We start from the raw sequence: 16,570 nt of genomic DNA, 5'->3' as shown, positions 1-16,570 counted from the left end.
TAACAAACGCCATGATTGTTATTACTAGAGTCGAGACGTCAGGAAAAACGCAGGGGTGAGGTTGGCGGCCGGCGACGCCGGTCACCTATTGTTACAAATGGCGACCGTCCCGGAGGGCTGGCGGACGGCCAACCGAACGGCCGTTTCTAAGGAACCAAGTGGCGATGAATCCGGGAATTATCACCTGGCGACTCGGCTTCCTGGCAAGCCAGTAAGAATCCAGATCAATGAATCCTTTTTCCACCTCCACATGTTGGGGGGAAGATAACGGGGCTTTGGTTCACGGGAAATGATGCGGCACTAATCTGCCGGTGGTGGAGGAATCGGTAAGCGTTGGGATAGAAGGAGACCAGAGGATGGCCAAGATTTAGATCCTCAAAAGGCCTACGTAAAAGCTCCGGACTAAAGGTTTGAAACAACAAGCTCAGTGAACGAGCGTTGTGTGCAGGAAATGTGCCTACCAACTCTGTAACCAATAATCGTCAGGATGGTATTTGTTAAGCGCTTAGTAGGTGCCAGAAACTGTACTAAGCGCTGGGGTGGATCCAGGTAAACTGAGTTGGATACAGTCCCCGTCCTATGGGGGGCTCTCAGTTTCAATCCCCCTTTGACAGGCGAGGTATCTGAGGCACAGAGAAGTGAAGTGACTTGCCCAAGGTCACACAGCAGGTAAGTGGCGGAGCGGGATTAGAACCCACGATCTTCGATCTCCCAGGCCCGGGCTCTATCCGCTTTCTGGAGGGCGGTGACGGTGTCTACTCTGTTGTATTCTTTCAAGTGCTCAGCACAGTGCTCTGCATCCAGGAGTGTAGGCTCCCTGAGGGGAGGCATCATGTCTTCTTAACTCTATTGTACTCTCCCAAGCGCTCAGCACAGCGCTCTGCACACAGTAGACCGTTTACTCCATGAGGACAGGGATCGTGTGTCCTTGCTCTACTGGACTCTCCCAAGCGCTCAGTCCAAGTGCTCTACACCCAGTAGCTTGTAAGATCCTTGAGGGCGGAGATTATGTGTACTCACTATATTGTGCTCTCCCAAGTGCTCAGCGCAGTGTTCGGCACCCGGTAGACTGTCAGCTCCTGGAGGGTAGGGATCCCGTAGTGGCTAGAGCCCGGGCCTGCGTGTCGGAAGGTCAGGGGTTCTGATCCCGGCTCTGCCCCGTGTCTGCCGTGTGACCTTGGGCGAGTCACTTCACTTCTCTGGGCCTCAGTTTCCTTATCTGTAAAATGAGGATCGAGACCGTGAGCCCCACGTGAGACAGGGACTTTCCCCATCCCGATTTGCTTGTATCCACCCCAGCACTTAGAACAGTGCCTGCACGTAGTAAGCGCTTAAATACCATAATTATTTTTATTATTACCGTGGAGGTTAGTGATGTCGGAGGGGAGGAGGACGGACAGGGACCCGAGACCGTCTTCTTTCTTCCTGTTCCTCCGGGGACACGGGGATTTCGCTCCCGGCAAATGACGGCCGTGGTCCGGTAACAAATGTCAAACGGGCTTCTGGGGCCGCGGAGAAGACGGAGTGAGCACTAGAGGAGTCGGCGCCGAGCAGAAAGGGCAGAATCTCTGTTCGAAGACGGAACAGGCGAGATACAAATGTCACCGGCGGACCCCGGGGAGACGACTCCGCATCAACAAACGTCGTCGCGGCCTAGTCGGACTCCCCGGCCCGTCGTGTTCTCTGAACCGTCAGCTCCTCGGGGGCGGGGAGGGTATCTACTCGCTATTGCGCTCTCCCGAAACGGTGCTCCCTATGGGCGATAGTTCATTCAATCCTGTTTATCGAGCGCTCACTGGGTGCGGAGCGCTGTACTAAGCGCTGGGGGTAGGACAATGCAACAATAAACAGATGCATTCCCTGCCCGCAACGAGTTCTGGTGTATCGTTCTATTGGACTGACTGTGCACGCAGCAGACTGTAAACTTCGCGTGGGCAGGACCCAGTGCTTAGAACGGTGCTTGGCACATAGTAAGCGCTTAACAAATACCATCATTATTATTAATAGTGCCTGGCACATAGTAAGCGCTTAACAAACACCATTACGATTATTATTACCAACTCTCTTGTATTGGATCCTCCCAATAATAATAATAATGATGATGATGGTATTTGTGAAGCGCTTACTATGTGCCAACCACTATTCTGAGCGCTGAGCACAGGTCTAAGCGCTGCGATACCAATGTGCATACAATAAGAGCTCCATAAATACCGCTGATCGATGTGCCAAACTCTTCCAGGCGCCCAGCACAGTGCTCTGCACACGGTAAGAGCTCAATAAGTACAACCGATTGATCGATTGATCGATCATTCTGGGGACTGGATTTACTTCAGGTGAACGGACAAGAAATCTCGGGGTAAAGCACGTGCTGATTAGCAACCCACAGAATGCGAATCCCCAGCTTCCCTCCTACCTCAAGGCAGCGGGGCCTAGTGGGTAGAGCCCGGGGCCACGAGCAGAAGGCCCCGGTTCTCATCCACTCGTCCGCTGTGTGACCTTGGGCCAAGTCGCTTCGCTTCTCTGGGCCTCGGTTCCTTCGTCTGCAAAATGGGGATTAAGACTGGGAGCCCCGTGTCGGCTGCTGTGTGACCTTAGGCAAGTCATTTCACTCAGCTCCCTCATCTGCAAAATGGGGCTTAAGACTGGGAGGCCCGTGTGGGACCAAGTCTATATCTTCCAGAGAAGCAGCGTGGCTCAGTGGAAAGAGCCCGGGCTTGGGAGTCAGACGTCATGGGTTCGAATCCCGGCTCTGCCACTTGTCAGCTATGTGACTGTGGGCAAGTCATTTCACTTCTGTGCCTCAGTTACCTCATCTGTAAAATGGGGATTAAGACTCTGAGTCTCACTTGGTACAACCTGATTATGGTACATCTCCCCCAGCGCTTAGAACAGTGCTCTGCACATAGTAAGCGTAACAAATACCAACATTACTATTATTATTCCACAGTTCCGGGAACATAGTAAGCACTTAACGAAGCTCAAAAACCAAAAACACCGCAAAAAACCAAAAGAAGGGATGAAGTGTCAGGAAAGTTCTCTACCGGCCTGAATCAATCAACTATATTTATTGAGCGTTTACTATCAATCAGTCAATCATAGAACATGGGCCTGGGAGTTAGGAGGACCTGGGTTCTAATGCCGACTCCGCCACTTGTCTGCCGTGTGAATTTGGGCAAGCCAGTTCACTTCCCAGTACCTCGATTCCCTCATCTGTAAAATGGGGATTAAGACTGTGAGCCCCATGTGGGACAGGGCTGTGTCCAACCTGATGAACCTGTATCTACCCCAGCGCTTAGTACAGTGCCTGGCACATAGAAAGCGTTCGAACAAATACCATTAAAAAAGAAAATTCATTGAGTGGTTACTGTGTGTGGAGCACTGTACTAAGCGCTTGGGGGAGTACAATACAACAATATAACAGACCCATTCCCTGCCACAATGAGCTTACAGTCTAGAGGGAGAGACAGACATCAATAGAAATAAATGATGGATATGGACATAAATTCTATGGGGTTGGAGAGGTGAATAAAAGGAGAAAATCAGAGTGACACAAGGGAGTGGGAGAAAAGGAAATGAGGCCTTAATCCCTTATTATGTGCACAGCACTACATAATAACAATAATGATAATGATGGCATTTGTTAAGTGCTTACTATGTGCCAAACACCGTTCTAAGCACTGGGGTAAAAAAATAATAATTATGGCATTTTTTAAGCGCCCTGTGCCAAGCACTGTACTAAGTGCTGGGGTGGGTACAAGTAAATCAGGTTGGACACAGTCCCTGTCCCACTGGGGCTCACAGTCCTAATCCCCATTTTCCAGAGGAGGTAATTGAGGCCCAGAGAAGTGAAGGGACATGCCCAAAATCACACAGCTGACAAGTGGCGGAGCCGGGATTACAACCCACGACCTCTGACTCCCAAGCCCAGGCTCTTTCCACTAAGGCACGCTGCTTCTGAACCAGAAAACTGGCTCCTGGTCTCTTGTTCTGACCCTCAGATCCATCACGGGCATGGCTTAGTGGCCTGGGAGTCAGAAAGACCTGGGTTCTAATCCTGACTCTGCCACTCGTCTGCTGTGTGAACTTGGTCAAGTCGCTTCACTTCTCTGGGCCTCGGTTCCCTCATCTCTAAAATGGGGATGGAGACTGTGAGTCCTAAGTGAGACAGGGACTGTGTCCAACCCAGTTGGCTCGTATCTACCTCAACGCTTTGAACGGTGCCTGGCACATAGTAAGCGCTTAACAAATACCACGATTATTATTATTCGGTTGCCATGGAATTAAGTGGCCCTCACACACCCAAATGCTGGACTGTAAAGTCCCTAGACTGTAAGTTCTTTGAGAGCAGGGAATATGTCTTTTTATTGGTGTACTGTACTCTCCCAAGCGCTTAACACAGTGCACTGCACACAGTAAGCACTCAATAAATAGGACTGAACGGATGGATGAATGGTGGAATCACCAGTGTCCTTAACTCCTGTTCTAGGAGTACGGCGAGAAGTCTGGGAGGATCGAATCAGGAAACACGGAGGAGGGAAGCGGCAAGGCCTAGTGGGAAGAGCCCGGGCCTGGGAGTCGGAGGACCTGGATTCTAATCCCGGCTCTGCAGCTTGTCCTCTGTGACAGCTGACGGCCGCGTGTCCTCTAGACCGTAAGTTCGTCTCGGGCAGGGGAACGTGTGTTTATTGTTGTCCTCTCCCACGTGCGTAGTCCAGTGCTCTGTTCACAGTAAGCGCTCAATAAATACGACTGACCGAGACTGGGGGGCAAATCACTTGGACCTCAGTTGGAAAATGGGGATTAAAGCTGGGAGCCCCTTGTGGGACCCGGACTGAGGCCAATCTTGTATTTACGCCGGCACCTGGTACGGCGTCTGACCCCTAGGAAGCGCTTAACCAATGCCCAAAAGATCAGCTGGCAAAGCAGCCCGAAGTGTCATTGCCCAGAGATGGAGTAAAAACACCCCTAGCGCAAACCTCTCGGCATCCTCCACTTCCCGGGCTTCGTAACGGCGTCCCCTCTGAACGACGGACGGTAACAAACAGGGTCATTTTGGGGCTAGGAAGGAAGGGGGCAGGGCCGGGTCAGCGTGCAAGAAAAACGCCCATGCTTTGCAACAAAAGAAACTATTTATTTGGAATATGCATTACCAGTACAAATTAGGAGACTGTAAAACCTACACCTTGTTAGTATCATTAGAGAACACAAAACTTTCAGTTGGAATCGAAAGGACTGAAGCCAGCGTTCTCACAGAACCACAGAGAAGCTTAAACTTTTCCAAACCAAAACAGCAGAGTTCTGCGGGTTTCATATTCTGAATCGTAAGAATCGGAGCAGGGTGGGGTGGGGTTGGGGGGGGGGGAGACGGGAGGGGGATGGGACCGACAACCGAGAGAAAACATTTCAAAACAACGGGAAAAATTTCACAAGAGAACGGAAAAAGAAGGAGCATCAAGGAGTAGGGTTGACGGGGGGGTGGGGGATGGGGAGGAGGGGAGAAAAAAACCCGACAACATTTAATGATTCATTTGTTTTAATAATAATAATAATAAAAAAAAGGCTTTTCAAAAAATCAAAGAGATTCCGGAGAGCTTGGAGCTAGAGAAGGGAAGGAAGAGGCTGATGTGAAAAGCTCATTTTTCTACGGCTTAAAGGCAAGGCGACACCGTGGGGCCGAGAGGCCTCATCTCTGGGTCTCTGGTTTTCCGACCTCCCCCCTTCCCTCTGCGTAGCTTCCCTGTGGATTTTGGAGCCCGGGGCCTTTCTCCCTCTCGGTGAATGAATCAAACCAGCGGTTCGGACTAAGCTCCACTCTGGCTTAGTGGCGCTTCCACATTGGCAGGCTTTGCCACGCTGGCCGGGCGCTTCCCACAGGTGACTTAACGCCCCCTCCTCGTCTCCTGTCCGTCCTCGTTCCTTTCTTTTCCGTTTGCTCGTCCGGGCCGGGGAAAACCTTGTCGGGGCTGAAGACGGCTCCCGAGCGGCGGCCATCTTCTGTGGGGAGAGCAGTCGGTCCGGAGAGCGGGGAGGCTCCCGGGTCCACGCGGAGTCAACGTCTTCGGTGACATTCTCATCCCGTCCCCCGAGCTCATATTTCGGCCAGATTTCAAGCGGGTCCGTCCCAGGGGAAGGCCGGAGGAAGGACGACCGTGGGCGTTTTCACGATTTCGGACAGTCACGGCATCCGGCTGGGACTAGGGGAGGAGGCCTCAGTTCCTGGAAGCGGCGCCGACCCTCGAGAGACGTCTTCCCGCGAGATCCCGCCCGGAGGGGGTCCAGAGTCTCCCCCACGCCCCGAGCCTTGTCCACGTTCTCGAAGTCTCCCGGATCTCGGGGGCGTCCGAAAAATCCCGCTTTCCCACGACCATTCCTTCCGACGACCTCTCCAAACCCCCGGCACGTGCGGGGAGGAGCCGGGCCCGGACGCCAATCTTACGCTTGGAAACGGCGGGCGGCGGGAGTCGAGCGGGCTCCGACCGGCCTCTTTCCCGTCGCCGATCCGTCCGGCTCAGGGATGCCCGGGGCGGGGGGAGTCCGGCGGGGGTCCCACCTCGGGCCGGTAGAAAACCGAGCGGGTCTTCGCCCTGCCCCGCGGACTCCGAACCGCCAAGGGGCCGCCGATCTCCCAGAAACCCCTGTGACGTGGACCTTCGCCTCCCCGTCGCTTCGCTCCTGCTTTTTGAGCGGGTCGGGCCCGGAGGTGCGGGGGGGAGCGGAGAACCGAGCCAACCGTTACCAGCTTTTCACATCACCTCGGTTACATCTTAAAAAGGAATAAACAAACAAACGGCAAGGCCATCATCTGGACGATAAACAAAAACAACCCTCCCCCCTCCCCCGAAATAATGCAGAATAAAAAGGAACGATTTTTTTTTTTTGTCTCTTTTTGTCTTTTTCTAAAGAACCGGGAAAATAAAAGAACGGACTTCCGGGTCTTAAAGTTAATCAACGTAAGAGCGAGTTAGGGCGGACTTATTTTGCTCACTATTCCAACCTTTTTTTTTCCTTAGTTTACAAAATGATTTACTGTCACTTTTAAACGTGGTGAAATAGGAAATGGTGTGCACAACCCGACACTTTTCTAGCATTCTTGAACTAATTCACAAATGCGAGAAAATAAAAAATAAAATGGGTCAAAATGAGGCATGTAGGTCGTCTGATGTTAGAAACAAAAGGGGAGAATGAATGAAGCACGATGTCACAGAAAGGCGAGGGATGAAACCCCCTTCCTGTTTTCGAGTGCCATGGAGGTCGTTTTTAAAATTTTTATTATAAACACTATTAAATTCCGACCACTTTTTTGGTTTTTTTTCCTTTATCTGAATATACAAGAACATTCATTATCAAATGTTCATCATTAATACTACAAAGAACGAGACACAAGTCGCAAGAAACAATGGAAAATGTTAATAAAGCTGAAAGGATCGTCGAATATTTTTTTTTAAGTTTTTTTTAAGGTTTTTTTTTTAATTTGAGTTTCTGCAGTTTCTTTTTTGGTATAAGTCAGGTTTTCTGGGCAGAAAACGAAAACAAGGCAGACGAGTTATGAAGACAGGGGGTGAGAAAGGCAACCAGCAAAAAAGAAAAAAAAAAGAAAAGGGAGAGAAGAAAGAAGGGAGATGAGAGCCTCGCGGCGTTAAAGTAAAAGCCAAGTTCCAGGAAGGTGGCTGAAGGACACCAAGGGGCGGGTGAGGAGTCTAGGACGACGCTGAGGAGAGTCGGGGGTGGGGTGGGGGGGGTCAGGATGTGGTCGTGGTGGGGTCGGGGGTCAAAGCCGTCCCACAGGAGAGGAGCCGTTCGGACTCCCCCCTTCAACGCCCAATCCGCTCTCCGTCAGGGAACACGGGAAGGCCAGGGGTGAACTTGGGGGCCTGAGTGACTTCGGAACTGTGGATTTCCGGCCTCTGGTGTTTACCTTCCGCCTCCAGGAGGCAGGGGGATCCCGGCTACTGGGAAAGTGGGAGAGGAGCAGGAGAGGGACGGAAGTGGGTGGGAAGACGGAGGGTGAAGCAGGGTCCACTACAGAGACGGTCTGTGGTGGAGGTGGGAGGTCTCACGGCCTGAAGCTGCTCCTGGCCCGAGACCCATTACCTGGGGAAGGGACCTCCCCGCTTCCAGACCCACACCCTCCTTTTGGGGGACCCACACCCCGCTTCCCTCAACGGGGCCGTCTCGCCTCCAGATGCCCCCTCCGGGGAGCCCGCGGCTTGTCTGTCAACCTTCTCCTCGCTGGCCCCTGGCGCTGGTGGCCGGGAAGGAGGGGGACTGCGTCCACTCGGGGTCGGGGGCCACAACGGGGCGGGGAGCCCGGGGAAAGGCCCGGTCGGCGCCTCCCGGAGGCTTTGCGGCTCCTTGTGGCCATCGCCAGCAAAGGGGCCGGTCGGACCCGCCCCCCCGGGATTGGAAACCGACCTCCTCCTCGTTTGGAAATGGCGCCTTTCCCCCTCTTCGCCAGGGCAGCCCGGCGGCAGCGTGTGGGAAGTCCGAGCCCTCGGCCGACAAAGCCGACCCAACCTCGCTCGCTCTCCCCGGGGAGGTCGATGAGACCCTCCCCGCCAACCGGACGGTGAAGAGAGCCGGCCAGATCCAAGTCTAGATCCCGTTCGGCCCCCGGCCTGCTGGGCGACGTTGGGGGAGTCACCGGGACCTCACTTTCCTCAACTGCAAAATTGGCGGGGGGGAGGTGAGATTTCCCGCTCTCCCTTTCTTCGACTGTGAGCCCCGGGAGGGTTCACGAGGGTCTGTGACCAACTGGATGGCCCTGTTTCCACCCCGGCGCTTGGCGAATAGTAAGCGCTCAAAATGTACCACAAGGCAATACAAAAACGGAGTCCCGGGAGGAGTTTGGGACCCGATGTTCGGTGAGGGGGCGAAGTGACGGGCTTTATTGCTTGCAGAGGTGGCTCTGAAGAGCCCTAATGACCGGCGGCCCGTGCCACGGTATCGGAATTTCCCATGAGGGTGAGCGCCTCTCTCTCAGGCGGGCGTGGGGACCGTCGCTTATGGCGATGAGGAGAGACATCGTCCCGTCTGCCCCCTTATCCCTCGGGCGCCTAGACCCCCGCAAAGCTCCCCTCCCCCGGCAAAAACCCTCCCTCGCGGTCAGCGCCTGCGTCCGGCCTGGCGGCACGTAGGGCCTGTGGCCGGGGAAGAAGTGTGTCTCTGGTTGGGAGTCGGCGGGGCGGGCGGGGGTTTCCCTGATCCCCCCTCGACAGAGCGGTCCTGGAAATGGTCGGCCGGGAGAGACCGGAGAGAGGAAGGACTTCTGGGGACCCTCCCCGCCGCCCCCGACCCACCTGAAGTGGAAACGCGGCGGCCGGCCCGGTCCTAGAGGTGCCGGGGGCAGGGGGTGGGCTCCACGGAGAGGTAGAATGAGGCAAAAGCCAGGCTGTGGGAGACTGGGGGCGGGGAGCTCGCTATGCCTGGGGGCGGGGGGGCGAGTGAGGTAAAACCCGTCCGTCCCCCCCAAACCCACCAGCAGGGAAACCTACAGACGCTTTGATTATTCCTCTTTGCGACCGGTCTGTTTTCCTCTTTTAATCCCGCTAACGGTCGAAGCGATCCCTCCGTGCGGGGTGGGGGTGAGCGGATGGATGATGGCGGGAGTGGGGGAAGGGGGAACAGCTGGAGGAGGCGGCGAGGGGGGCGGGGAGGAAGAAGAGAGGCTTCTACCCAGAAAAGAAAGGGAAGAGAGTAGAAAGAAGTGTCCAGATTGGCTGAAACAGCATCCCAAAGGACAGAAGAGGAGAGACTCTTATTGTGTTGGCCGATCGCTTTGACCTCCAGGCGGACGGTTTCGGCGGCGGGGAGAGCGAGCCTCCCTCGGGGGTCTCCCCCCCGCCCCCACCGCCCCCGCCTGGGTCGGGGGGGAGGGGGGTCAAGCCAGGGATGCGAGGGCCGAGAGGTCAGTTGGAGGTATCGGAGTGGACGCTGCCGGGGCCTTCTGTGGGGGAGGTGACGGATGAGGGGGTGGTCGCATCTTGCCAACCCCCGTTAGCCTAGAAATGGAGACAACAGAGACGCAGAGAGGGAGAGAGAGAGAGAGAGAGTCACTCAGGTCCGCCGACCTTGGCGATAGCCCCCGGTCCCCAGAGGGGATGGGTTTCCGGAGGGGATGGGTGGATGGGGGGCTGATTTGGGGGATGCCCCTTGAGCGGAGCTCTGCGCTCAGGAGGCATGCAAGAAATAGCACCGATCAGGGGCGCGGGGCTGGGAGGAGTCTGGCACGGCGGGGCCGAGGGGCGGGGTGTCCGCCAGCAGCACGCAGGGCTACCGACGGGCCCCGCGGGCCCGGGCACCGCTTCCGAGCCACGGCACTCGGCGGCGACGGAGGGAGGCCGGGAGCTGATGATGAGGACATCGTCGGAAAGGCGTCCCGAGGCCGGATCGGGCCCGCCGTCCCCGTGGTCTCACCCTAGACACTGCCTGCCCTACGGTCAGAGCCCAGGGAACACAAATACACACACACGCGTGTCACTTGTGCAAGTCACAAGTCACTTGACTTCTCTGGGCCTCAGCTACCTCATCTGTAAAATGGGGATTAAAACTGAGCGCCCCATGTGGGACAGGGACTGTGTCCAACATGATTTGTTCGTACCCACCCCGGTGCTTAGTACAGGGCCTGGCACAGAGTAAGTGCTTATCAAATACCACACACACAGATACACACACACACTTCCTCTCTTTCCCTCTCTGAATCCATATGGGACAACCTGATAACCTTTTATCTCCCCCAGCACTCAGAAGGGTGCTTGGCACCCTGTAAGCGCTTAACAAATATCATTATTCAAGTGCTTAGTACAATGCTCTGTACACAGTAAGCGCTCAATAAATACGATTGAATGAATGTATCGCTCTGATACACGGAGTTAGCCTCACATATCCTGAGGTAAACGGAGACCATTTTCCAGTCAAGTGTGCCCTACTGCTATAGCCCTTTCCCTGTTGACCTCTTCCAAGCGTCTGGCACAGTGCTTCGCACACAGCAGGCGCTCCGCCAGCACCACCGACCGATTATGCATTCCCAGGCCCTGATTTGGCTACGACGGGGTGGGTGAATTCCGTAGGGCCCTTCCCCACTTCCCTCACCGAGTGCCCCTGTTCTGCCAGAACGGGCCCACGTCCGACCTGCTTATCCCGTCCTCTTCCCCGGCGCTCAGCACAGAGCTTGGCAGGTAAAAGGTGCCTAACGCTACCACGGTTAGGGTTATTACAGGGACACGACGCCCACGACGGTTGAGGGGACTCGGAGCGATGGGAAGCGCTAGCAGGCCACCTCGCTTCCCGACTTCCATCCCACGCCGCAGAGGGCTTTGGGTTTCCGCGGCTGCCCCGGGTCGGACGTGGAGAAAGAGGGTCGAGGGGCTGGGGGAGGGTGAGGCGTCCCGCTTGTGAGACCGTCACCCCCGGGCCCCTTCATTCCTACCGGGATCGACAGCCCCTCTAACGGGATTTTCCTGCGACTCCAGGAACCGGGGCAGATGGGACGGCTTCGACGTCCGTCCGAGGAGGGCGGATCGAGCCGGACCTCCCGCCCTCGTCCCGGCCGGAGCGACCGACCGCCGCTCACGGAGGGTCTGCTCCCGGGGCCGGCTCCTCGCAACGCCCCCCTGCCCCCTTCCCCGGTTTCTGACCGCCGCGCGAGGTAGCAATTACGGCGGATTATCAGCCCGCCGCTGACACGCCGAGGAAAGGGAGTCGGCGAGCCAACTTCGCCTCCCGGAGACTGGCACGTTGGAGCCCGCTTAGGACATTAATAGCAATTTACGTGGCAACACGGAGACAAAGCCACAAAGGCTCGCTCTGGCAGCCTCTCATTTCGAAGCCTGTATTATTTGTGGGAGTTACAAGCTATAATCACAACAGAAACTTTCAAAACCCTTATCTTCCGTGACGCACCAAATCTATTTCCAAGCCGTAATTGCTATGTTTCCACAGAGTTTGCTGCTTAATGCACTCGGGGGCCGTTTAGTGTTTGCGGGGTCATTAGGATCGGAGACGGGGGCGGCGGGGAGGGGGGGATTTGGGGGTGGGAGTGGGGGTCTCTTAGAAGACGACACTGATCTCCATCGTGCCCGACATTTTTTGAGGGAGGCCACCGTGTTTGAATGCTCTGTTCCGACAAGATTAAAGACGGAGGAGATTTCGGGGTGGGGGTCCTTTGTGTCTGTGACTGCCGGCTTGTCCTTTAAAACGTTTGGGACCCTCCGTCTTCCTGCGGCAGCGCTCCCTCAGATCCACACGGAAAAGCACCGGGAAACATTTCTCCTTGTTCCCTTCCATCACTCGATCCATCGTATTTACTGCGCACCTACTGTGCGGAGAGCGCTGAACTACGAGCTTTGAGGAGTGTGACGTAACAGTTGATCGACCCGTTTCTTGCCCACAGGGAGCTTATTCATTCAGTCAGGCGTATTTATCGAGCGCTTACCGTGTGCAGAGCACTGTACTAAGCGCTTGGAAAGTACAACTGGTCTAGAGGGGGAGATGGACATCAACAGAAATAAATGACGGCTACGGCATAAATGCCGTGAGACTGAGGGAGGGGTGAATAAAATTACTAAATACTATTATTATTATTGTTACTATTAATAATAATAAAATGAACAAATAGCTCAGTGAACCGTCGATCCTGTATTAGGCCCGACAGCCCCTAGAGGTCAGGTGGAGACGACCTGGTTATTGTTACACTGTACTCTCCCAAGCGCTTAGGACAGTGCTTTGCACACAGTAAGCGCTCGATAAATAATAATTATAACACGGTACTTATTATAGGCTTACTTTGTGCCAAGCACTGTTCTAAGTGCTGGGGTAGAGACAAGTTAATCAGGTTGGACACCGTCCCTGCCCCACGTGGGACTCACAGTCTTCATCCCTTTTCACAGAGGAGGTCGCTGAGGTCCAGAGAAGTGAAGTGACTTGCCCAGAGTCACACAGCAGACACGCGGCTGGGCCGGGATTAGAACCCAGGTTCTTCTGACTCCCTGGCCCGGGATCTGGCCGCTCTATCTACGACTGCCTGACTGAATGACCAACTGTAAGTCTCGGTCATTAGCTAAGCTCGACTCCCATCAGAGACATTGGGGGTTCTATTTCAATAATAATAATAATTGAGGTATTTGTTAAGCTCTTACTCCGTGCCAGGCACTGTACTAGGCGCTGGGGGTGGATACATGCAAATCAGGTTGGACACAGTCCCTGTCCCACATAGGGCTCGCAGTCTTACTCCTCAGTTTACAGATGAGGCAACTGAGGCGCAGAGAAGTGAAGCGATTCACCCAAAGTCGCACTGCAGACAAGTGGCGGAGGCAGGATTAAAACCCAGGTCCCTCCTGCTCCTGGGTCTGGGCTCAAGCCGCTAGGCTGGGCTGCCTCTCGCTTCATTAAGCGCTTATTATGTGTCAAGCGTTGTCCTAAGCTAAAATGAATCAGCTTGGGGAGTGTTTCCTTCCACTTTCGGAGGAACCCAGGGAAACCCAGGGATGTTATTTATTGGCTTTCGGGTAGACTCACCCCACGCACCAAGAATGTGCCAAGAACCCAGGCTTTTCCTAGGACCACAACGTTGTGGATGCACTGGGGTTCCACGGTTTTCCTTTAGATTTCCCAAGGAAGAGGCCAATTCTATCAGGAATTCTCCTCCAGAGACCCTCAATAAATGCGACCGAATGAAACCTCCGGGGGGGAGAACGGAAAAGAGCTCGGGGCCGGGGGAGGAGAGTGGAGTTCTAATCCTAGCGTAGCCCCTCGGCCTGCCGCGAGACCTCGGGTGAGTCACTTGGCCTCTCTGGGTCTCCGTTTCCTTGCTTGTAAAATAGGGATGAGAAGGCTGTTCTCCCTCCCTCTTAAACTGCTCGCTGTGGGCAGGGAACGTGTCTATCTGCTCTGTGGGGCCCAACTCTCCCAAGCGTCTAAACAGTGCTCCTCACACGGAAAGTGCTCAAGAAATACTGATTGGACCGCGAGTCGCTAGTGACAAAGGGAAGGTGTTCCCAATGGACATTTCTGTTGAGGACTCGGCTCGGGGTCATCAGAGGGGGACGCGGGGGGCACCCGCCAACTGGCCCTTCAGGAGAGCAATGCCAGCTAGGCACTTGGGTACTCACAGCTACCAGGAGCACTTATAAACGGAGCTTACACATCCCTCTGCTTACGCAAGATTCATCTGTATATCGCCATTTCCTTCTCCCCAAATTCCTTTTAGTGGCTGTCTTCCCCGCTGGACCGTAATAATAATAATAACTGTAGTTGTTACGCTCTTACTACGGGCCCAGGTCATCAGGTTGTCCCACGTGGGGCTCCCAGTCTTAGTTCCCCTTTCCCAGATGAGGTCACTGAGGCCCGGGGAAGCGAAGGCACTTGCCCGAGGTCACCCAACAGACACGTGGCGGAACCGGGATTAGAACCCACGTCCTCTGACTCCCAAGCCCGGGCTCTTTCCAGTAAGCCACGCTGCTAGTGGTTCTTTGACTGTAAACTCAAAGAGGGCAGGGATCGTGTCTACTAAAGCTGTCTTCTCCCGGACGCTGGGTCCCCGCCTCCGCCCTTCCGAGCGTCCTCTAAAAAGGGCGGAGGACCCCCCCCGCCTCCCCCCGCCGGGGGAGAGAGCAGCCGGCTCGTCCCGACGGCCTCCACGGCTCCGCTGGCTGTCCGCGCCGCGGCCTCCGCCTGACGTGAGCGATGAGAGTGGACGGCTGTCCCAGAGCGCCGCTCCGCTCCCCCGTGTCTGTCTGATCGATTTCGCTCCGTGCGACACGTCCTGTCGCTACGAATTTCCATGCCCGTCAGCGCGCGACGCTTCCCAGCCCCCGCTCCGCCAGTCCCCCGCCCCGGCCCGCGATCCGGCCGGGTCTTCCGGCCCCGGTGGTCCCCGGCTCCCTCGCGCCCGGTGAGGCCCGCCGGTCACCCCGCCCCCGCCGGTCCCGCGTGGTGGGAGGAAGCCGATCGCGGGTGACAGCGTCGCGGGGGGGCGTCCGCCCGTGCCCGCCACGGGCGACGGATCGGGGGGCCGGCGATCGCCGACGAGCCCGGCTAAGTGGCGTTCCGAGCCCCGTGGCTTTGAAATAATTGGCAGCGATGGAACCGACACGGAAAAGGGGTGGGGGGGGCGGGCAGGGGAGAGGGTGGGCACGCGTGGGGAGGGCTGGGGGGTACGCGGGGGCGAGAAGAAGCCTATTTTTCTCTTACGCTGATGCCCTGTGGGCTATACATCTGACTGGCGGTGAGACCATCACTGTATCCTCCTGTCTGGCTGATAACATGGCGAAGAGTATCCACCTAAACAGACCAACGACAAATGACAAAAAGGGGGGGTCAGCGTGAGGGCCTGGGCCCCGAGAGAGACAGACGGGGAGACAGAGAGACAGAGAGAGACAGAGAGAGAGAGCGAGAGGGACAGAAGACATCATTTGGAAGAGCAAGCCGAGACCCTGGCCTGTCAGACCGACACCATCGCGTCTGGGGGGTGGGCTGGGGTGGGAGGGGTGGAAGGAGAGGGAGCGGGCGGGGCGCCCAGCTTCCCCTAGCTCTCTTCCCCCAGCGCCATTTCCGGCCCGGACCCCCGCCCGCCGGCCACAGCCCCAAGACGCTCTCGGCCGAACCCGCGGCGGGCGAGGGGGTCCACCCACCCGGGGCTCGGATCCCCCTCGAGGCCGGGCGGGTTGACCCAGGTCTCCAGGACACCCAGGCCCTCCGTCCCCCCGGACGGCGGTGGCCGGGGAGGGGATCGGGACGGTCCGGGGCGGCGGCTTAGGGGACCGGAATCACGACGTGGCCGATCCCTGACCCTCCCCCGTCTTCTGGCGGACTCCGGACGCCCGTGCCCGGCCGAAGAGAAGGAGACCGGACGGCGGGCCGCCACGTCGGACCCCTCCGTCTCCGCCGACGAAGACCCGGGCCTCCTCCGCGGGGCCGCTGGGTCTCTCCTCCCCCCTCAGCGGTCTCCCCGCCTACCTCCCTCACACAACTGTCAAACCAGAGCCAGACGCGCTCACAAAGCGTGGGGCCAAAATCCCCGAGACAAGATGGCGGTTGACTTCCGGCTGGATCGGTCACGCTCTCTTTTTTGGGTCCGTTCGTTTGGCTTCCACTTCTCTCGTTCTAGAGTGGGGTTCTGAGCGGGGTTCGTCTCTCTGTCTCTCCCTCTCTGTCTCTGGGAAGTGCCAACAGGCCCCTCGAGGCTCACGGGACTCTGACCCGGGGCGGGCGGGGGCGGGCGGGGGTGCCCGGTGGGGTGCTGGAGGGGGTCCCCCCTACCTGTGACTGTATGTTCGCTCCAACCTGAGCCCCTTGGTAAGAATCCCCATTGAGGGACTGCACGCTCATGAACAAATCTCCAGAGTTTGACATGTTAAAAGAACTGGAAGAACCTGGAAAGGAAAGAGGGAGGCACCCGATCACAGAAAGGAACAGGCTCCGCCCCCGCCCCGACCCCCGTGTCGCTCAGCCAGACGGGGGAGGGCGGCATGCAAAGCGACCACCCCCCGACCCCCCTCTCGCCACACGAAAATCCAACCAAGGCAGCGATGACGCGATGGGGTTAGTAGGATGAGAGAGGGCATGGCAGGCCGGA

At 56.5% G+C, this 16,570-nt stretch overlaps 1 protein-coding gene across 2 annotated transcripts in view; it reads right to left on the bottom strand.

Moving 5' to 3' along the window:
* Window positions 1–5,110: 5,110 nt before the first annotated feature.
* PBX1 (PBX homeobox 1) overlaps window positions 5,111–16,570 on the bottom strand; it is a 133,307-nt gene continuing 121,847 nt past the window's right edge. The window contains exons 7-9 of one of the 2 annotated variants that reach the window (XM_029080494.2): window positions 16,255–16,367; window positions 15,187–15,276; window positions 5,111–9,998 (exon numbers count right to left, since the gene is read on the bottom strand). In XM_029080494.2, the coding sequence (XP_028936327.1) occupies window positions 9,906–9,998; window positions 15,187–15,276; window positions 16,255–16,367 (296 nt within the window). In that variant the 3' untranslated portion in view covers window positions 5,111–9,905. The remainder of the gene's footprint in view (window positions 9,999–15,186; window positions 15,277–16,254; window positions 16,368–16,570) is intronic. The other variant, XM_029080495.2, reaches the window with a different exon arrangement.

Source organism: Ornithorhynchus anatinus, chromosome 16 (genome assembly GCF_004115215.2).
Source record: "Ornithorhynchus anatinus isolate Pmale09 chromosome 16, mOrnAna1.pri.v4, whole genome shotgun sequence".
Taxonomy (NCBI): domain Eukaryota; kingdom Metazoa; phylum Chordata; class Mammalia; order Monotremata; family Ornithorhynchidae; genus Ornithorhynchus; species Ornithorhynchus anatinus.
The sequence above is the reverse complement of the archived record's forward strand: the minus strand, read 5'-3'. Positions and strand labels throughout refer to the sequence as shown.